General features: G+C 40.5%; 1 protein-coding gene across 1 annotated transcript; it reads left to right on the plus strand.

The window, feature by feature from the left end:
- Positions 1 to 1,205: 1,205 nt before the first annotated feature.
- Positions 1,206 to 20,233, plus strand: NAGA (alpha-N-acetylgalactosaminidase). The gene is made up of 9 exons (XM_060777148.2): positions 1,206 to 1,309; positions 4,222 to 4,398; positions 8,735 to 8,909; positions 9,937 to 10,114; positions 11,622 to 11,716; positions 13,618 to 13,779; positions 14,453 to 14,650; positions 15,667 to 15,810; positions 17,568 to 20,233. Exons 2-9 carry the CDS (start codon positions 4,244 to 4,246, stop codon positions 17,748 to 17,750), a joined length of 1,290 nt encoding a protein of 429 aa, XP_060633131.2. The 5' UTR covers positions 1,206 to 1,309; positions 4,222 to 4,243; the 3' UTR covers positions 17,751 to 20,233.
- The last annotated feature ends 1,924 nt before the right edge of the window (positions 20,234 to 22,157 follow it).

The following is a 22,157-nucleotide window of genomic DNA, read 5'->3' on the forward strand; positions in this document are numbered from 1 at the left end:
GCCCTCCTTTCATCCCTTTCTCCATCACAGACTTGACTTGTGGGAATGAGGGAGAGAGCCTTCTCCGCTGTGGCCCCCGGGCTTTGGAACTCGTTACCTGGTGAAATTAGGCAAACCCCTACCCTAGCAGTCTTTAAAAAAGATCTAAAAACTTGGCTCTTCTGATGTGCCTTCGGAGAGTGACCATTCAACCCATTTGTTTGTTTTCATCTACAGTTGTCCTCATGATGCACCTCCCCCTGTCCTTAATAAAAGCTAAACCCCACTTCTCCTCCTTCTTGGGCTCCCCCCTCACAAATACACTTTTTCTATTGAAGGTTTTTATGGCCAGAATCACTGGGATGTTGTAGGTTTTTCGGGCTGTATGGCCATGGTTTTATATCACCCAGGGTTTTAACATTTTATCTTGTGCCTTTGTGTTTGACTTTTATTATATTATTTTGCAATGTTTATTTTATTTTGTTATTTTATGTATTTTGTTGTGATGTAATTGTTCTGTTGTTTTGTGTCTAATTATGCTGTATTATTTTTGGGCTTGTCCCCATGTTAGCCACCCGAGTCCCCTTTGGGGAGATGGTGGCTGGTTATAAATAAAGTTGTTTTATTATTATTATTATTATTTTACTGACACAAAAGCACAGTATGTCACAGCAAACGAGATCTATATGCTGGATTTCATATCACAAAATCACAAGTCGATCACTTCCCAAGCGTCTAGGACTGTGTGATGTATTTTCGAATGATGCGCGCAGATTATTATTATTATTATTATTATTATTCAGCCATGACAATAAAAGTGGTGTCAAACTGCATTCCTTTGGGCCCCCAGGAGTTTTGGACTGCCAGAAATCCCAGCCAGCTTACCAGCTGTTAGGAACTGTGGGAGCTGAAGTCCAAAACACCTGGAGGCCCAAAGGTTGAGAACCACTGTTCTGCAGTGTATGTAGATGCACTCAGTGTTATGGGATTATGGCAATGAGGTGGAGCACCAACACTCTTTGGCAGAGAAGGTTAAGGACCTTGTAAAATTATAATTCCCACTTTTCCATAGCATTGAGTCAGGGAAATGCAAGGGTGCCAAGCTGCATTCATTCTGCAGTGTAGATGCACTCTTTAAAAAGAAGCAAAGGGAGGGATCTCTCCAGTTGTTAGGAGCGGCTGCTTCCGCTTCTTGGAGGCAAGGGATTGAAATCAGCTGACCTTCCAAAAAGCCAGGCTGGTCACATGATCGGTGGAAGCCAGGCAGAGCTTTCGAAGAGGAAGAAGAGCTTGGCGAGTGAAGGTGGTCGGGCTGCAGGATTTTCCAGAGGTAAGAAGAGGGTTGGCCGGCTGCATGCTTGCTTGGAGATATTTCCATGGATGCCGGCTAACACTCCGACAAACTTTCGAGATTAGTCGGAGTTTTTTTTTTCTTTTCACGTGTAATGCGTTCACACATTTGTGTTCACGTGTCTCTCTACACGTGTCATTATGCAGTTTCCAGAAACGTAAAAAGGCACTGAAGTATACATAGCCTTTTTCACTGGCGAGCTTTCACAACCATATAGAAAATGGAAATACCATGGCATGGGCAACCCTAACTTGAAGGCTGTGTGTGTATTTCCATTTGCTATGTCTGGTTGTGGAAGCTGGACAATGAAGAAAGTCAACTAACTCATTTGACATGTGGTGCTGGAGGAGAGTTCTACACACATCAGGGGTTGCAAAAATCACCAATAAATGTGTCCCGCAGCAGTTCAAACCTAAGCTCCTTCTTGAAGCTAAGGGTGCATCTCTACACTGTAGAATGAATGTGGTTTGAGAGATCTCTCAGAACCTCAGTCATCAGCTCTGCTCAGGGTTTTGACTTCCTTGATTGAGTCAATCTAGAGCCCTTCCACACAGCCATATAACCCAGAATATCAAGGCAGAAAATCCCACAATATTTGCTTTGAACTGGCTTATCTGAGTCCACACTGACACATATTCCAGTTCAAAGCAGATAATGTGGGATTTTATTCAGCTGTGTGGACGGAGTCCTACGAGGGTTGAATGAAAAGTAATGCCTCCACCTTCGTAACTCCTCAACAGATGGCAGTACTGGTATGTGGCAGGTACTGGCTTGTTCAGTAAACTCTCCTCTACAGTTCCATTTTGGCGGAAAGCCTTAGCGTTGAACAGTTGTGTTGTTATAATATGAAGTATGGAATCCTGCTCAGACGGTCAGTCAATTCATCTTAAGCAATATGCAGTCATTGAAATCTTGACAGCAGAAGGTGTCACCCTAAAGGAGATTCTTCAGAATCCTCCATACAGTCTAGATTTAGCACCGTCTGACTTCCATCTGTTCCCAATAATGAAAAGATCTGCAGGGACATCATTATGCTTCTGATGAAGACATTGAGAGAACTGTGAGACGCTGGTTGCAGAAACAGAGTGTCAACTTCTTCCGTGACGGCTTCAGAAAATTTGTTCATCGTTGTCAGAAATCTATCCAATTGTCTGGTGATTATGTGGAAAAGCGAATAGTGGTAGTTAAAGAGCACATTCTAAGGATTATTTCTGCATTTGATTTATTAAAATATTCCCATTCAAACCCAAGTAACGAAGGTGGAAGCATTTCTTTTCATTCAACCCTCGTAGTTATAGTGCAATATTCCTCTTTTCCTACTGGCTTCCACTTCATTGAATGCTATCATCTTTTCACATGAATTGTGCCATTTCATGATATTCCCCAAGTCTAATATTGTAGTTTCCAGCAAGAGTCCAGACTTGGTTTGCTCTCAAACTTCTTTGTTTGTCTTGCTGTAGAACTCTGTTCCCAGGTAAGTTGTCACATATATTTGGTAGCTTATAAACAATACATTGCCAAACAGATCAGATGGAGTACAAAGGTGGTGGGACATGAAGATAATGTCTGGTAATGCGGAAGATTATGTTGATAAATGCCAAGGCTGTCCTTTTGTCAGGGCTGGACAAAAACTTTGGTCCTTGTTAGCAAGAGGCCCATAAGTGGTTCCCCTCTTTAATTCATTGAAAGAAGCCTTGTGCTATTTAACATTTTTTTAAAAAAAACTATTTTCAAAACATGTTGTTGAAAGCTTTCATGGCTGGAATCACTGGATTGCTGTGAGTTTTCTGGGCTGTATGGTCATGTTCCAGAAGCATTCTCTCCTGACATTTCGCTTGCATCTATGGCAGGCATTCTCATAGGTTATGAGGTCTGTTGGAAGCTATCTGTGGAAGGCCCAGGATGGGAGAAAGAACTCTTATCTGTTTGAGGCAAGTGTGGATGTTGCAATTGGCCACCTTGATTAGCATTTAAGGGTCTTGCAGTTTCAAAGCCTGGCTGCTTCCTGTGTGAGGAAATCCTTTTTGTTGAGAGGTGTTAGCTGACCCTGTTTCTTTTTTGTTTGTTTTGTTTTTCATTTGGGAAAATTGTTAGCTGTTTCTGTAGCTGTGGAGGTCTTAAAGTTGAAAAATTGTGTTCCATACCACAGGAACTTCTTTGTGATGGGGTTTTTTTTTTCTGTGTCAGGAGCGGCTTGAGAAACTGCAAGTCACTACTGGTGTGAGAGAATTGGCCATTTGCAAGGACATTGCCCAGGGGGTGCCCAGATGTTTTGATGTGTTTACCATCCTTGTGGGAGGCTTCTTTCATTTCCCTGCATGGGGAGCTAGAGCTGACATAGGGAGCTCATCCGCGATGTCCCTGGATTCGAACCTCCGACCTGTCAGTCTTCAGTCCTGCCGGTACAAGGGTTTAACCCATTGCACCACCGAAGGCTCCTGTTTGTGATGGGATGCAGGACTTTAGTTGAGTAATTTGTGTTGTCCTACAAGTGTGGAATGTGTTGAATAGAGCAATAGGTATTGCTGTGCTCCATTAACAATGTGTAAGCATTCAAAAGGCTGTACTCAAAACAATAGTGGCATTCAGACAAGCCATCTTGGCTCAATAAGCCTTTTAGTTATTTAAGATTGAGACTTCTTTGGAAGCTTGTAGCTATATTTTTCTGGTTAAGAGAAATCAGGAAACTACCATTAGATGGAATCCTCTATGTTTCACTCTGGCACATTGGAAGGGAAAAGGATATGCAGCTAAATAACACAGACAAGAAACCCATGCTCAGCTTGCTTTGCTACATTCATTTGAACAGTGCCATTGAAGTATAGAGTGAAGATATTGTGCAGGATATGACCTTTTTCCTAATGAAAAGTAATATTTCCTCCTCTTTGCAGCGCTGGCTCACCAGCCCTGATCATGAAGCTCATCAATTCTGCCTTCCTTCTGTCCCTAATCCCTTTGGCTCTGGCTCTGGAAAATGGACTTATGAGAACACCTCCAATGGGATGGCTTTCATGGGAGCGGTTTCGTTGTAATACAGATTGCAAGTCAGATCCCCATAACTGTATTAGGTAAGTTTCACCGAAGGAATACTCAATTTCCCCTTCCTTCCCCTGTACTATCGCACCCATAGGCTACTAGTCTACCTCTGTGTGATGCATAATGGAGAATGACTACGGCCATGAAGAACCATTTTTCTCTTCGCAACTTCATACTTTAAAAATATTTGGTGAATGTGTGAAAACTAAGCATGAAATAGTTACTTCTGGAATTTACTGCTGAGAATCTCCTGCCCAGAATGAGGCATGTGTCTTCTCATGCTGAAAATATAGCCACCAGGATAACTGATCATTCATATATTACAAACAACAACAACACTTTATTTGTATTCCGCCCTATCTCCCCAAGAGGACTCAGAGCGGATTCTAGCATATATACAGACACAGGCCAACATTCAAAGCCTTTGAAACACACAATGAAACACAAATACACAGACAAAGGCAAAGGCTTCCCTTTTCATCTCCATCTCTGGAGGCAGTGCTCAATTGTGGCACTTGAGGGGGAGGGTCTCATTTCCATTTCCAAGTCAAGGAGCTTGCGTTGTCTGTAGACACCTTCTGGTCACGCAGCCAGCATGACTTCATGGGGCACCCTTTTACCTTTCCGCCAAGGCAGTACCTATTGATCTACTCACATTTGCATGGTTTTGAACTGCTAGGAGATGGAGGTGACAGCAGAAACTCACCCTGTTTTGTGGATTCGAACAGCCAGTCTTGAGGTTAGCAAGCTCAGCAGCTCAATGGTTTAGCACATTGTGCCACCACGGCCCCTTCTGTTGTTCGTTTGTCTAATCCCTTTATAAACTGGTAACCATTGTCATATCATATGAAGGCAAATGCTGTAGTTTGTGTTTACCTTGTTTTTTTACATTCCTAAACATGAAAAAGTATTTCCTTTTCTCAGCCCTTAATTTCATACTTGTGAACTTCATTGAACGACCCATTGTTGTAGTGTTATGAGAGCAAGGGAGGGGAGCTCTTTATTTTTACTCTGTGTTGTGCTTCTTTTTGAAAACCACTCCTTTGATCTCTCTTCCTCAATCCCGCCCCCCCCCCATAAACCAGCTATCCCCAACTCGTGTAACCTGTTATTCCACCCATACCTCATTATTTTGGTTGCCCTTTTCTGAAGCTTTCACAGGCCTACAAATACCCCTTTTTGACATGCAGCTACCAAAACCATGGATGATATTCCACTCATGACCAGTTTGTAGATTTGTATTAGGGTATTGTGATAGTGATGGTCACACCACACCTGGAAAACTTTGTCCAATTCTGGGCACCGCAGTTGAAGGGACAAGCTGGAATGTGTCCAGAGGAGGGCAGCTAAAATGATCAAGGATCTGGAGAACAAGCCCTATAAGGAGCAACTTAAAGAGCTGGGTATGTTTAGCATTCAGAAGAGAAGGCTGAGAGGAGCCATGATGAGGGCCATGTATAAATATGTGAGAGGAAGTCATAGGGAAGAGGGAGCAAGCTTGTTTTCTGCTGTCCTGAAGATTAGGACGCGGAACAGTGGCTTCAAACTACATGAAAAGGAGATTCCACCTGAACATTAGAAAAAACTTCCTAACTGTGAGAGCTGTTCAGCAGTAGAACTCTCTGTCCCGGGGTGTGGTGGAGGCTCCTTCTTTGGAGGCTTTTATACAGAGGTTGGATGGCCATCTGTTGGGGGTGCTTTGAATGCGATTTTCCTGCTTCTTAGCAGGGGGTTGGTCTGGATGGCCCTCAAAGTCTCTTCCAACTCTATGATTCTATGATAATTTTACTTTGCTTTCTTTCCTAAATTCTCACTGTGGAATTTTCTGCATACCAAATGGACATTTTGATTAAATTATCTGTAATGACTGGAAGTTGCTGTTCCTATCAGTCATTACCATCATAAGACAAGCCCCTGCCCCTAGTTACATGGGCTTAATTGTACACATGCTTTCATTAGACTGTGCTGATTATTTTAATTCTCATTTCCCCCAATTTGGGAACATCTTGTTGGAGCTCTTCACAATTCTTCTTTGTTTCTACTGCCATGAATAATTTGTATCCTCTGCAAACTTAGATGTGTTCCGCTACTATCTAGTTTAGTTTAAAAAACTCCTTTCCATTAAAGAGCCTTGCAGGAACCTACTTCATCTTGCATCCCTTATGAGATCTGTTCCTTTATTTGAAAGGTCATTCCTGACAGTGCATTCCTGACAGCCTTGCTTCATTCATGTTATGGAAGGGTTCAAAACCCTTCTTGTGCTTGTAATCCTTTTGTGCTTTTTCCATGGTTTTTTGGGGGTTTTTTTCTTCTTTCAACAACAAATCTGTTTATTAAGCACATAACAGATATACAAATGTACGAAGCTGATTTCTGAAAACACACCTAGGTTCATGATTTTTTACTGATCCTCTTAATCCCATGACTGCTCTATTTTCTCAGACTCTGTAGCGAGAGACTGAACTTTGTCAAAAGTTTTTGGGATGTCCAAATGGACAGTGTCTGGCTGATCATCTTTATTCACCCATTTGTTTCTGGAGGAAAGGGTAGCTTTTGTTAATTTTAAGGATTTTTCAAAGGATACATGTTTAACATCAAGTGTTATTTTTTTAAAAAATGATAACCCATTTGTTACTATTACAGTAAATATGCTGACATTTTAGCAATATAGTGTTGGAATTGTAGCGGATAATCTGGATTTTATATGGCGATGTAGATGGGGCCTTGGGTAGCCATAGAGTTTGGAGCATCAATTGGGGTTGCAGGAACGGGGATTTTTTTTCCCCTTCAGACAGTTTGGATTGCAATTTATAGTTCTTAGTAACATTGGTTGTGAAGATAGGAGTTGCAGTATAGAGAGGAATAAAGGTTTCTTGTTTAGCACATCAATCTGCGGTCATAGAGCAATGTGGGTAGATAAATAGGTACTGCCTTGTCGGGGAGGTAATAAAAGGCGCCTATGCGGACATACCGGCAATTCGATTGGGAGAGCATCCAAGGACAACAAAACTTGGCATGGAAGATGGAGCAACAGCAACCCCACTTCTACCCCCAGGACTGGAGTCAAGCACAGCCTCCAGATTATGGAGATAGAAAGACATGAGAAGCCTTTACCTCTGTTTATGTACTGTCTGTCTGTTAGTTGTATAACGACATTGAATGTTTGCCATGTATGTGTACTGGAATCTGCCCTGAGTCCCCTCGGGGAGATAGGGCAGAATATAATAAAGTATATTATATTATTATGAAATAACTAACTATAATTACTATATTAAGGGGCTTGTGGTATGGGTGTTGACCTAGGTCTCTGGAGATCTGGGGTTCAAATCCCTGCTTGGCCATGGAACCCCATTTGGCAAGTCACATATTCACAGCCTCAGAGGAAGACAATGGCAAACTTCCTCTAAATCTTCCAGAAAAAAAACCCCAAACTCAATGATAGATTTGCCTTAGTGTCACCATAACAATTTGAAGGCACACAGCAAGTTACTTGATTCTGACTTTGTCTCCTGGAAATGTATACATCCTCTTCACAAGTTCTGATTTGAATATGTAATGCAAGATAATATTGCCTCTGTATTAAACAGTGTATTTGTTAAAAATGAATGCTTACAAATTAAAATAAAATACAGTTGCAGACTCAGTATGTGGTGGCAAAACAGTATGAGGTCTTGTAAGGGGTTCACTACCAGCAATCTAAAGTTTTTTGTGTTTGGCTTCAAGTAATTTTATTACTTATCTTACAAGATAACTACTGAATACTTTTCCGGTACAAAGCTAAAGGGGGAAATGAAATTAAATCACTGATGCGCAGCAGGAAACAATTAAGGAAACAGATCTCATAAACAGGACGCTTTTGAAATTTACTTTGGCAGGGATCTCTAAGGAATGAGGCTGACTTCTGAGTTAACAATGGAAGGATTTTAACAATGGAAGGAGATTAGAAACAATATTTTTGGGAATATATTTTCCAGAATGCTGGAAGAAGAATTCTGGAAATTATAATCCAAAAGGAAAACATAAATGGAAAAAAATATTTTGAAAATTGGAATCAGAAAAGGAGAAAAATGACGACTGTATAATAAGTGCTATCGGAATATTCCTTTTTAATTCTGCTTCCAGCTGTTGATGGGTAAAGTAATGCCATAGTAGCACTGAAGGGCATTAGTATGGAAACCACTTTGAACACCAGAGGAGTTTAAGTTTGCCATCTCTTGAAGGAAAGAAGGTGCTTGCCATGGCAAAGCATTCCAGTTCAGTGTGTAGGACTGCTGTGTTTCAGGGGCTTTGTCTTCAGTGCAAGTACTCCACTGAGTATCTGCTTTAACTTTTGTGTTCTGTGGCTTACTTTTTCTATTTGTGGGACAGTGAGAAGCTCTTCATGGACATGGCAGATCGTTTGGCGATGGATGGCTGGAGAGAGCTTGGCTACGTTTATGTGAATATAGATGACTGCTGGACGGCAAAGGAGCGAAGTGCTACAGGGCAGCTCATTCCAGATCCTGAGAGGTTCCCAAGTGGAATCAAAGCATTAGCAGATTATGTGAGTGGACACTCCTGTGAAATAAATGAAATGTGATTTTTGAAAAGCAATCATCTCTGTCTATGAGAGCGCAAATGCTTCTACAGTACACAGCTATAAGAATCTAATACCACTTTATTGTGGCTGCATCTTGTGGAATCCTGAGATTTTTGTGCCTTAGTGAAGTAGAGAGTGACATTGTTCTAGGAGAGCTCAGTTATAAACAGATCTGTTCGGGTTTTGCACACTCAGGGTCATGGCTTCCTTGACTTAATCTGTCCAACTGCAGTATGATCTTCCTCTTTTCCCACTACTTCCCACTTTATTATCTTTTCCAGTGAGTCATATTGTTTAATCTGTCCAAGTGATTCTAAAATCCATATGTTTAGTGTCAGAAGACGTACACACTACAGTGGGCAAGCCAAGATAAAAATGCTGGAGAAGCTATAAGCCAAGATCTTTCTTGCAGCAGGAAGAGAGAAATATAGTGTGTTTATGTGGAATCAGGGTTTCCTAAACCTTTATCCATTCATGACCCTTTTCCACCCAAGATTTTTTTTCATGACCCCTTTCCCATTCCCTAATCGTATGTCACCATTTACTGATAATAAAACAGAATTGGCAAGACTTGCTATACAAGTTGATTTCCCTTTTAGTGGAGTACAACTGAAGCATTTTCTGCAGAGTCCACTGTAAATACACATTGTTGCTGACAGATTTGTGTAAATGAGTAGTGTTCAGAAACCTTTCACTGTTGCCAAATTTTCCATGACTCCAACATTGAGCTAAAAGAGTTGGGACCCACGGTTTAAGAAGCAGTGGTTTAGATGAATTTTAGATGAATTTGGAAGTTCCACTTCTTGGACTACCATTTCTAGATTCCTCAAGCTTGTGCAGTCAGGTAGACTGGGGAATTCTGTGAGTACAGATGCTGTGTAAAGTCAAATGTGGCAGTATGACAACAGCTGTGAATCACACATTTCCTGCTTCAGTGATTATTTATGGGATTTTTTCCCTCTGTCTTAGAAGTCTTGACTTCCTTTGACAGGTGCACGGTCGTGGGCTGAAGCTTGGCATTTATGGCGACATTGGCACCTTCACTTGTGGAGGGTACCCTGGCACCACATTGGATCGAATTGAACAAGATGCTCTAACATTTGCACAATGGGGAGTGGACATGCTGAAATTTGATGGCTGTTACTCATCGTCAGATGTGCAGGCCCAAGGTGAGGGCTGAGTTCTTCCTCTTTCTTTGCATTCTCTCTATTACTCAGCTATTAAGGTTTTGTGTTCCCCTTTTTGAATTAAAACTCACAGAATCTTCTAGTCAGCATGGCCAGACAATGCTGAATGAAAGATTGTGGTAGTTGTCGCCTAAAAGACTAACTTTTCCAATATATTGTCGAAAGCTTTCATGGGTGGAATCACTGGTTACTGTGTGTTTTTCAGGCTGTATGGCCATGTTCCAGAAGCATTCTCTCCTGACGTTTTGCCCACATCTATGGCAGGCATCTTCATAAGTTGTGAGGTCTGTTGGAAACTAGGCCAGGCAGGTTTATATATCTGTGGAAGGTCCAGGGTGGGAGAAAGAAATCTTTTCTGTTGGAAACAAGAGTGAATGTTGCAAGTAATCACCTTGATTAGCCTTGCAGCTTCAAGGCCTGGCTGATTGCTGCCTGATTCAAAGCCTGGCTGATTGTTTCATGTCTGGAATTCCCCTGTTTTCAGAGTGTTGCTCTTTATTTACTGTCCTGGTTACCAGTATTAAAAAAAACAGTATGTCTTCAATTCCAAGAATTTTTTCCCCCTATATTAGCATCTCTAAACATGGAGTGTGTCTTAGTATCGAAGGTGTATCTTATGCATTTTTGTTAGTGGTGATGATACTGTAATTAGGATGTGTCTTACGATCAATGGTGTCTTCCAATTGAAGAAATACAGTATGCTTACCTTGGATATGGTTCTGATGAGATTTTGAGAATGTGGATAGTATTTCTCCTTTGCTTTCCATAGACAGAGGTGTTCCCAAATAAGCATATCAGACTTCAATTGTGCAAAGACCAGATTCAGTGTACAGGACAAAAAGCCTCTATCCCTGTGAGAATGAAAGGGTCCTTACTGAGGATTGTGTTCCTGATTCTAATAAGGATGATCCACTTTGGAGATTGAGATCTTCTGGGGAGACCCTGCTCTCGGTCCCACCTCCTTCTCAAGCACAATTGGAAGGGATGAGAGACAGGGCCTTCTCAGTGGTGGCCCCATCACATATGGAACTCCCTCCCTAGTGAAATTAGAGAATTTACTTTCTTCCTGACCTTCAGGAAGAAAGTAAAAACATGGTTATGTGACCAAGCTTTTGGATAGCAATTTTTTTTTTAGTGCAGCAAGAGAATATGAAAGAGTGAACGGACCAATAGAACAGCTTCGGATTATGATTTTGGATGGTGTGGTTTTAATAACTGGTCATAAATTGTGTTGTTTTACTGTTTGGTTTTAATGTAAATGTTTATTGTATTGTATGTTTAAGTTTTGGCATCAAATCGCTGCCTAATTTGTAAGGCCCCTCTGAATCCTCTTCGAGGTAGAGAAGGGTGGGATATAAATGAAGTATATAAATCAACTGAAATAACAATAGCTCTTATATAAAAATCACAGACACCAAGCCCTAAAATTCTCTATAGACTGCCATTCCTTTGGAGTGAAAAGTATCAATTGTGATATTTTTCTTAAAAGGTTATCCTAAAATGTCCAAGGCTCTGAATGCAACAGGCCGTCCTATTGCCTATTCCTGTAGCTGGCCAGCCTATCGAGGGGGACTTCCACCTCAGGTGAGTCATTTCTGACAAGGCTTTGGGCCAGTTCCTTTTTCTGTCCCTGAAGTGTCAGTAGGAATCAACAATGCTAGCAGCCAGACACATACATTTACATTTTAAAATGGCAGACAATATTACTTTTTTATTATATTGGCTGTTGGATTCTGGGAGTTAAGTAAAAAAAAAAAAGTAACTGCTTTGAAGTCTAGGCAAGAGGCATGTGAAATCACTTGATTGCCCCTTGGAAAAAGCTGGGGGGGGGGGCTGTAGCACAGCAGGTTAATCACCAAGCTGCAATAAATCTTGCCATCTGGAAGGTTGACAGTGAGCGCCTGATCTTTAGCCCAGCTTCTGCCAACCTAGCAGTTCAAAAACAAATGTGAGTAGATAAATAGGAATCACATTAAAGTGGGGAAGTAATTTAGGCACAGCATTTCGATCAGAAAAAAGGAGGAAGTTTGCGAACAAAGAAAACTCTTTGGCAAGGAGAAGGAGCGACAGCACCCACCTGTGGCTGGAACTGAGCACAGTATGTATCCCACTCTTCCTTCAAGGAGTCCTGGGTGTCTTATCTACAATCCCATATTGTGGCAACTTATATATCAACCCTGAGATTAACCTATATGGTTTTATTGTGTCCAGATTTGATCGTAGAGTTTCCATAGTCTTGCTCTGAGGCTGAGATAGCGTGACTCAGTCCCTGGTTCCCCAACATTCAAACTACTGCACAACACTGGCTCTTCTCTAAATCCATTCAGATTATAAGGCCAATACACAATAATCTATTGCAAGATGCTTCTATTGTAGCAGCTGAGCTATTTGCCCAGCTCAATACAATATGTATCCTTTGTGCAATCATTTTTATCTCAGTATTCAACATGGTTTTAGATGTCTTAGATGGTTTTAGATGTTTTCAGTGCTCTTTTTCTCATAATTGGGACCTAATTTGATGTGATAAGATTTGGGAGTTCTAGTTTCTACTCTCCAACTGATCATAAAAAAAAATTACTGGGAGACATTAGGCTCCTCATTCCTTCTCAGTCCAATTTTCCCCACAAAATTGTTGTTACGTACATAAAGTGAAGAGGAGGAGGAGAACCCTGTACACTACTTTGAACTAAGTGGAGCAAAAATGGGACCAAAATATACTCGAGCATAAGCCTAGTTTTTTAGCCCTTTTTATAGGCTGAAAAAGTCCCCATTGGCTAAAGGTTATTTATTATCTTACCGTGTTAGAAATACATAATAAATGTATTATTATTATTGCTATTATTACATTGATCATTTTACTTTATTATTGTTGCTATTATTACATTTATTATTTCATTCTATTTATTATTGTTATTATTACATTATTTTACTCTATTATTACTGTTATTACATTTCCATTATTTTTCTCTATTATTATTATTGCATTTATTATTTTACTCTATTTATTTTTATTGGAAGGAAATGAAAGCACATTTACATTGAAGAAGTTTAGAATAGTGGTTAATCAGAGTTCAGCAGTCTTATCTTAAATTACAGTTTTATGTAAATATTCAAAAATATTTAACCTACTGATGCCTCAATTAATGTATTTGTATTGGTATCTATTTTAATTTTAAAATTTACCAGTAGCTGCTGCATTTCCCACCCTTGGCTTATACACGAGTCAATACATTTTCCCAGTTTTTTGTGGTAAAATTTGGTGCTTCAGCTTATATTCAGGTTGGCTTATAATCGAGTATATATGGTAAATATAAATAAACATGACAAAAAACAGCTGTATGAGTCTGGAATATCATTATGCAAAGAGATTTGGTTGTACATTCGTTACTAAGAACAAAGTTGGTAGCATAAGCTTTCATAGACTAAGTTCATATTTGCAAAGTGTAAAGCCTTTCTGTGATTGTTGCCTTTTGTTCCTTTTTCAGGTGAACTACACTCTCCTGGCAAACATATGTAATCTTTGGCGAAACTACGATGACATACAAGACTCTTGGGACAGTGTCCTCTCCATTGTGGATTGGTTCTTCACTAATCAGGATGTCCTTCAGCCAGTAGCTGGACCTGGTCATTGGAATGATCCAGACATGGTAATGTAGAGTGAACTCGGAGAAAGAGAGTGACGTCTTGGGCAGTCTAAAGTTGAAAAGCAGCAATAGAGATGTTGTTGACAAATAGTCATCTGTTCTCAGGATTTTGTATATGTGGTCACTGGCTATGCTGACGGGATTATGGTGGTTATAGTCCACATGAAATTTTCTAGCGGTGGGACTTGTTGGAACTAAATTACCAAACAAGGCTTTCATATAGCAATCTTTTCCTGGTTACTCTGAGCTTTCTTCAACAATTTAGAGATCAAGTTTTGTTGTTGTTTTGTTTATTTGCTGTAAAAACTACCCTGAGATCTTTAAACTGATTTCTTCTGTACCACCTCTGAATTTCTTTATAAACATGTTAGGTGAGGTTAACCCAGGCATGGACAAACTTCAGTTCTCCAAGTGGTTTGGATTTCAACTCCCACAATTCATAACACCTGGTAGGTTGTTAGGAATTGTGGGAGTTGAAGTCCAAAACACCTGGAGGGCTGAAGTTTGCCCATGCCTCAGTTAAGCCAAAACAAGGAAATGAGGCAGCTTGTCAGATTTTTATTTGACAAACAAGGACCTTCATCAAGTTAATCCATATCCAAATTACACCCCCTTCTGTTTCCATGCCTCTCGTCACTCTCATCCTTGATGTTAAACCCTACCTTTTGTCCTGCAGCTCATCATTGGAAACTTTGGCCTAAGCTACGAACAGGCTCGGTCCCAGATGGCCTTATGGACTATAATGGCAGCTCCCCTGTTCATGTCCACTGACCTCCGTACCATCTCTGAGAGCGCCAAGGAGATCCTACAGAACAAACTGATGATCAAAATTAACCAAGACCCCTTGGGAATTCAAGGACGCAGAATCCTTCAGGTAGGGAAAGGAAAGGCTCAATCTTTTGGGCAGCTCAGGAACGATTACCTGCACTAGTGTCAATTTTTGCCCCATGGCACACCATGCCAGCAGACATGGTGTGCCATGTGTCTATAGCAGCTAAATGTTGCAGTCAGAAATGACTTTTATTTATGACTTTCACATTTTTTGTGCAATTTACAGCTTTCAATAGTGGGAGATGGAGGCACTCCACTACTCTGGACACCTCATATTTTTTATCTGGAGGGCAATTTTCAATCATCAAATTGCCTTAGAAGGGGTGATGCACAAAAGAGAATTTGGGGCCCTGTGTGATTCAAGGGCTTCATTTTCCCCACCCTAAAGCTACATATAATTATACCAAAATTGCCCAAGGAGCTGGAAATTCACCCTCCTATTTTCTGATTTTTTTTTATCATGTCAGAAGCAACTTGAGAAATTGCCTAGTATGAGAGAAACAACTTGAGAAATTGCACATCACTTCTGGTATGAGAGAAATGGCCGTCTGCAGAGATGTTGCCTAAGGATGTGTTACTATCATGTGGGAGGCTTCTCTCATGTTCTGATCAGAGCTTGGGAACTGTATTGTTGTTTTAGGCTTTGTTTTGGCATTCCAATTCTGTTCTTGCTAGTCATGGGATTCTGAGATTTGTATTTTAAAGAAAAAGAACTTGTCAGTCTCTGCTTCAGGACCTTTTAGGGATCAATAATTTGAGCCAAACTTGAGTGTTGTTGTTTAAAACTTGTTGATATCTTAATTTTTCTTCAAGGAACGTAGTGGTTCTGTTCTCCTTTCCTTTTCCCAAAGCACCCTATGGAGCAGATTAGTTTGAGCAAGAGTGGTTGCCCAAGATCGCTCAGTGAGATTTTTGAGAGAATGGAGATTTGAACCTCAGCATCTCGAGCCCTAATCCAATGCCTTCTAATCACTATATTTTACAGGCTTCCTGGTGTATTGTATAGGTTCCACACAGGGTCCCATTACTATCACTTAATCATACCATCTGCTTTTGTAGGAGAAATCCCACATAGAGGTGTTCCTGCGGCCACTGTCACACTCAGCCAATGCTCTGGTTTTCTTCAGCCGAAGGACAGACATGCCTTATCGCTATACCACCTCCCTTGTTCATCTCAATTTTACACAGGATGTTGTGTATGAGGTAAGCAAGAACCATCAGTATCACACAGCAGTTTACATCCCTGGAATATCAGCAATAAATAGTCAGGAATTACCTGTAGACTAAGGATTGAGGTCTTTGTGAGGCACAACTTATATATTGGGTAAATTTTTCTTTGTGTGTTATGGTATGGTACATAGTTAAATTTTTAGTTACTGCTGGGTGATCTTGTTTTCAGCCTTCTAACCAATAGAGCCCACTTTTTTCCTGCTGGTGATGCAAACTCTTGCTGGGCATGGGGGATTGTAATTGAAAATTCTCATTTTGTACCCTGTTTCCATTAAAATAAGGCATACCCATAAAATAAGCCGTAGCAGGATTTCTAAGCATGTGCGCAATATAAGCCATACCCCAAAAATAAGACATAGGAGTGGCTATGCAGTGTACAAGGTTGGCTCCCCCTGTCAGGTCCCGGTCATTCTGTGCATCCTGCAAGCTAAGGCATATAGGGAGGCATAGAAAGTGAAAATAAAAGTCTTCTCAGTGAAGTGAGGAGTGGGATGCTCTGCTTTAGGTATTATGCATCCTCAGGGGGAAGAAGTTAAGCTGTGGCTGCCATTTTACTCAAAACAGGGGGTATCTCTCCCCCGGCACTAACCAGCAACAGTCTGTGGGTCTCTTTCACCCCTCACAAACACTAGTAAAGCTGCTGCTCCCCAGCACTGACCAGCAATTTGTGGGTCAGTCTCACCCCACACAAACACCAGGGGATAGGGGAAAAACTTCAGCAAGCAGTCTGCTTCTGACCCCAGAAAGATCATCCCATAAATGCAGATTGTTGTACCATACTTAATAAGACATCCCCTGAAACTAAGCCATTGTGTGTTTTCTTGCTCCAGCAAAGGATCGTGTTTTCTTGAGGAAAAATAAATATACGACAGTGTCTTATTTTCAGAGAAACACGGTATATATCACACTGAGCAATTTTCATATTATTGCATTTAAACACTCACCTATTTCTTTAATCATTATGATGTATTTGCAGTGATGACAAAAATCCTCACAGCATAGTAGAGAAAAACCCAGCAACTTCTATATGTTTAGGGAGGAATACCCAATGGTTCATCCCTAACTTTTAGATGCAGTCAGGGTACAAACTTTATCATCTTTAGACATAGCTGGAAAATAACAACTTGTGAATAACATGTAGTTACTCCTAACTATATGTTACTTATAAGTTTCCAAAACAATAACATGTTAGGAGTAACTATGTGTTACTGACAACTGTTTTGGGAACCAAAATAGTGCTAACAGTGCATTAGAAAGTTGTGTCAAGATTAGTAGATAGTCCAATCTTTATCATTACTTTGTTGATGTGAGAATCAATGTTTTCTACATATTTTTCAAACGTAATTTTAAGTGACATTTTAAAACATTTTTGATATTTTGAGATGTGAATTGTTCAAATTTCGTGCCATTCTCTTCCCAGTTCCACCCCAACTAAAAGCAATTGGAAAACAACAAGCACCATGACAAGTAGCATAACAGATTATTTTATGAATACTGCAATGCCCAATGATGACAAATCCCTGTTTGGTCACTATAGTGATTAACAAGAATAAATCCCTTATAAAAGGTAGCTCCTCAAGCTCTGCCTGTGGGTTGCATTACGGTGGAGCCATTGAATCATGTCAAAGATGTATTCAGAGCAGTTGCCTCTATTCTAATTTATTTATCCATCTATAAATTGTGGTGACTGTTTCCCATAATAGTTGTTTCTTTTGCGTGTTTTTTCCCAGGCACAGGACGTGTACACTGGTCAAATCATCAGTGGCCTGAAGGCTGCAGACAACTTCACCGTTGTGGTTAATCCCTCTGGAGTAGTCATGTGGTATCTCTACCCGACAATGTATTTGGACCAGCCTTTCAGCTTTGTGCAACAGCACCCTGAAGCCAGGAAAGCCCGTCCTTTCACCTTGTGATCTTAAAAAACCAAGAAGTTGGAATTATTTTGCCAGCACACCACCAGGAGGCAGAGTTTCCTCCTGACATGTCTGTTGGTGCCTGTAAAAGAGAATGCACACGGTGCTGATTTTACACAATTAGTGTAAAATCTGAGATTAAGCATCAGGCCTAACACCTAGGGCTGAAGGAAAATTCAGTCCTGTATTATGATAACATTGATTCATTGGGAAAATAGCATTGCTAAGGATCATGTATATTAAGATAAGGCATCATGGCTCATCTTAAAAATATAGGATATTTCTATAAAATGGTGGAGAATGAGCAAAGAGTGGCCCATCAGATGTTTTTGAAGTGCAATTTCCAGTCATCACTATTTACTATGCCTTCTAGGGTTTATTGGCCTTGTAGTCGGCAGCATCTGCAGGGCCACTATTAGCCCACCTCTGTCATAGGATTAAAATGTAGCCTTTGATTTTTAGTCTTTGGTCTGGAACCATCTTCCTTGATCAAATCAATACCAGTTCATCCTCCTCTTCTCCTTCATTTGTGTATACTGCAAGGTTTGTTTTTTTTCTCTCTGTACCAGCACTGGTGACAATCAAATCAATATTAATTTAATTACCTAGCAAAAGAAAGAAGACAGTGTAGTAACAACATGCTCTACCTCAACCAAAGATTAATTAATATCCCGCAACTGCAAGTAATCATTTTGAATGTCTAGTTGTTGAATCTTCTCTTTTAAGACTGCTGTCGCTGTTGTGTGCCTTATGTCATTTCCAGTTTATGGTGACCCTAAGGCAAATCTATCATGGTGTTTCCTGTGTCTGAGATTATGTGTCTCATCCAAGGTCAGCCAAGTGAGGAATCAAACCCTGGTCTCCAGAGTCATGGTCCAACACTCGAACCACTATGCCATGTTGGCTGATATAGAAGTAATCATAAGATACTAAATGCGAGCTGTGAAAATCTACTATGTCAAGGACATGATAATTTGACATCTGTAGGGAAACAATAGTCGCCTTTGGACTGAAAAGGGCGGTATAAAAGTGTGGTAAATGAATAAAATAAATATGAGCAAGCTCAGAGTTTAGAAAAGTTATAGTTTTGCACTCTGGTTATACTGGCTGGGGGATTCTGGGAGCTCTGATCCAAAACAGTAACTTTTCTAAATTCAGACCAAACCTCTATCTGTATTCTATGGTTCAGATTTCTAAAGCTATTATTTTGAATGTATTGTATATTCTTTTGCATGAAATCAAGGATCCATCTTGGCAGGAATTCTGTTTGGAGGAGTTCTAAATGATGAAAAAAAAGTCCATTTGTTGATGGAGAGGTGTTGAACTAATTAAAAGGATGAGGGGCTACAACTTCCTGATGTACACAACTGAACAATCTGTGTGTAGTGTAGGCATTCATCATTACAGTCCCCAGAACCACAGTCTCAGTGTCCATCAAAAATGCAGATAACTGTACTGATCGTGTTGACACATCATTTCTCGGGCTTTTCTCTCCACCTGGAGTAAGTCTGTTGTAAAGCTCATAAATCTTACTTACCTGTTCAGAATCAAGGACCTCAAAATACTTCTTGATTGGAACACCATATTGTTTCTGGAAAAATCAATTCCTGATCACTGTTCAATGAGCCATGCAACAAATCCATGGCAGAACAGGGAAGTTTGAGAGATGTGCCAGATGATATCATCCCAACTATATACATTATTTAAAAGTTCTGGTCCTTGATCCATCAAGGCCTTGGTTCCATTATACTGGCTATGCATGACATGCATTTTAGTTTATGTATGTCCTTGATTCTGCTCATAAGAGTGTCTGTCTTCCACCAAGGGTTTCTGACAGTGGTCGAGGCCTGGCCAACCTGTGGCACTCCAGGTGTTTAGACTTCAGCTCCCATAATTCCTAACAGACTACAAGCTAGCTGGGAGTTCTGGGAGTTGGAGGCCCAAACACTTGGGAGTGCAATAGATTGGCCAGGCCTGGATTAGGCCCTGTTTTTTAATTCAGTGGTTACAACCTTTGTTCCTCAATATGTTTTTGACTTGAACTCTCATAGGTCTTAGCCAGTTTGATTGACAGTCAGAATTTCTGAAAACTGAATATAGTACCACTAAGTCCAATTCAGAAAAAGGATTGGTATAGGCAATACTCATATTCCTCTAGTGGAGTCAGAATCACACAGACCCCCAGTTGTTTTGATTATAGATTATAATCATGTGCCATCTTGGAATCTAAGTACATGGATGGGAGACTGCCAAGGAATAACAGTTGCAGTGGGCTATATTTCAGAAGCAGGAACTGGCAAACCTCTGATTATTCTTCGTCTAAGAAAATCCTATGAAATTCATGGGGTTGCCATAAGTTGACAGGTAACTTTGAAGACATATGCATACGTCACAATGTATTGTATGCCACTTTATATCCTTCATTTTTGTTCAAATATTTTGTATTCTTAAATCACATTTTGAATAAAAGATATCATTTTAAACTGTGATAAATTTGATTAAAATGGATTCAGATATTCTGCAGTCCATATTTCATTACTCGCAGCATGAAGGTTGTTTTGTCTTGGTGCCTATGCTGGCTGGCAGGTTCTGGAATGTAATGAAACAGTAATTTTCCAAGCTGTGGTCTAATCTACTGCTCAACTTGAATTTTTTAAAACTGTACGTATGATGAAACAAGGGAGGTTCATACAGGTTGCTTGCGCATTGCAAAGGACAAAGCCAGCTTATTAGCATGCCTTAACCTATTTAGAATAAGTTACGAGATGTCAACAGATTCAAAAGCTGTGTAAGACAGACTTGCTCTGCCTTTTTAACGCTAACTCCAGCAAGGTTAGTCATGCATATAATTAATCTTTAAATATCTACCTCCAATTGTATGGGACCTCCTTTTCCATTCCCTGTCTTGACATATTTTCTGTGTGTCTGCTTTAAGCAACATAATAGGTAATGTATTGTCAAAGGCTTTCATGGCCGGAATCACTGGGTTGTTGTGTGTTTTTTGGGCTGTATGGCCATGTTCCAGAAGCATTTTCTCCTGGCTTTCGCCTGCATCTATGGCAGGCATCCTCAAAGGTTGTGAGGCCCTCACAACTTCTGAGAATGCCTGCCATAGATGCAGGCGAAACGTCAGGAGAGAATGCTTATTATTTCGTACATTTCTACCCTGTCCTTCTCACCCCCCCCCCCCGGGGGGGGGGACGACACACGGACTCAGGACAGCTTCACAACAAGCACTCATTTGAGTGCTAACCACAGTCATACACATTTAAAACAGATCATTAAAATACATTACATTAAAAACATTTGATTAAAATCACGCCAGCTTAAAAATAATTATCTGGGACAGTTCATTCTCATACGTATCACATTGAGTCTTATCCCAATTGCAGCTGCTACTGTTCAAATGCTTGATCCCACAGCCAGGTCTTTAGTTTCTTTCTAATGGAAAAGAGGGAGGGGGCCAGTCTGATGTCACTGGGAAGGGAGTTCCACAACCGAGGGGCCACCACAAAGACTCTGCAAGGAAGCAGATGAAACAATAGATCACATCCTCAGCTGCTGCAAGATCACGCAGACAGACTACAAGCAGAGGCATAACACCGTTGCTCAGATGATTCATTGGAACTTGTGCCACAAATACCATCTGCCTGTGACAAAGAACTGGTGGGATCACAAGCCTGAAGAAGTTACAGAGAATGAACACGTCAAACTCCTCTGGGACTTCCGAATTCAGACTGACAAGAGTTTTGGAGCACAATATTCCTGACCTCACTATCGTGTTTAAAAACAAAGTATGGATTGTCGATGTTGCAATCCCAGGTGACAACAGGATTGAAGAGAAACAACTGGAAAAGCTGACACGATACGAGGATTTAAAGATTGAACTGCAAAGACTCTGGCACAAGCCAGTCAAGGTGGTCCCAGTGGTGATTGGCACACTGGGTGCAGTACCTAAAGGCCTTGGCTTGCATTTAAACACAATCGGCGCTGACAAAATTACTTCTGCCAGCTGCAGAAGGCCACCTTACTGTGATCTGCATGCATTATTTGCCAATACATCATAGAGTCTTAGACACTTGGGAAGTGTTCGAAGTGTGATCCAATACAACAGCCAGCAGAGTGATCTTGTCTGTCATGGACTCATCTTGTTATGTTTCTAATAATAATAATAATAATAATAATAATAATAATAATAATAATACGAAATCCAGCATATAGATCTCGTTTGCTGTGACATACTGTGCTTTTGTGTCACAACAACAGCACGTTGGACTTATATTCCACCTTTCTCACCATGAAGGGGTCTCAGGGTGGATCACAGTACACATACACGGCAAACATTCAATGCCGCTTTGTATAGGCAATAAACAGACAGAACAGAAGGAGGTGTGTTGTTTCGACTCA

The sequence above is a fragment of the Anolis sagrei genome, chromosome 5 (assembly GCF_037176765.1).
Source record: "Anolis sagrei isolate rAnoSag1 chromosome 5, rAnoSag1.mat, whole genome shotgun sequence".
In the NCBI taxonomy this organism is placed as follows: Eukaryota; Metazoa; Chordata; class Lepidosauria; order Squamata; family Dactyloidae; genus Anolis; species Anolis sagrei.

What these genes read in the sequence shown, in the direction of transcription:
- NAGA (XM_060777148.2), top strand. Translation starts at nt 4,244, where the DNA reads ATGAAGCTCATCAATTCTGCCTTCCTTCTGTCCCTAATCCCTTTGGCT. An exon ending in GAGGGGGACTTCCACCTCAG is followed by an intron (nt 11,717 to 13,617) that starts GTGAGTCATTTC and finishes TTCCTTTTTCAG; the next exon opens with GTGAACTACACTCTCCTGGC. An exon ending in ATTGGAATGATCCAGACATG is followed by an intron (nt 13,780 to 14,452) that starts GTAATGTAGAGT and finishes TTTGTCCTGCAG; the next exon opens with CTCATCATTGGAAACTTTGG.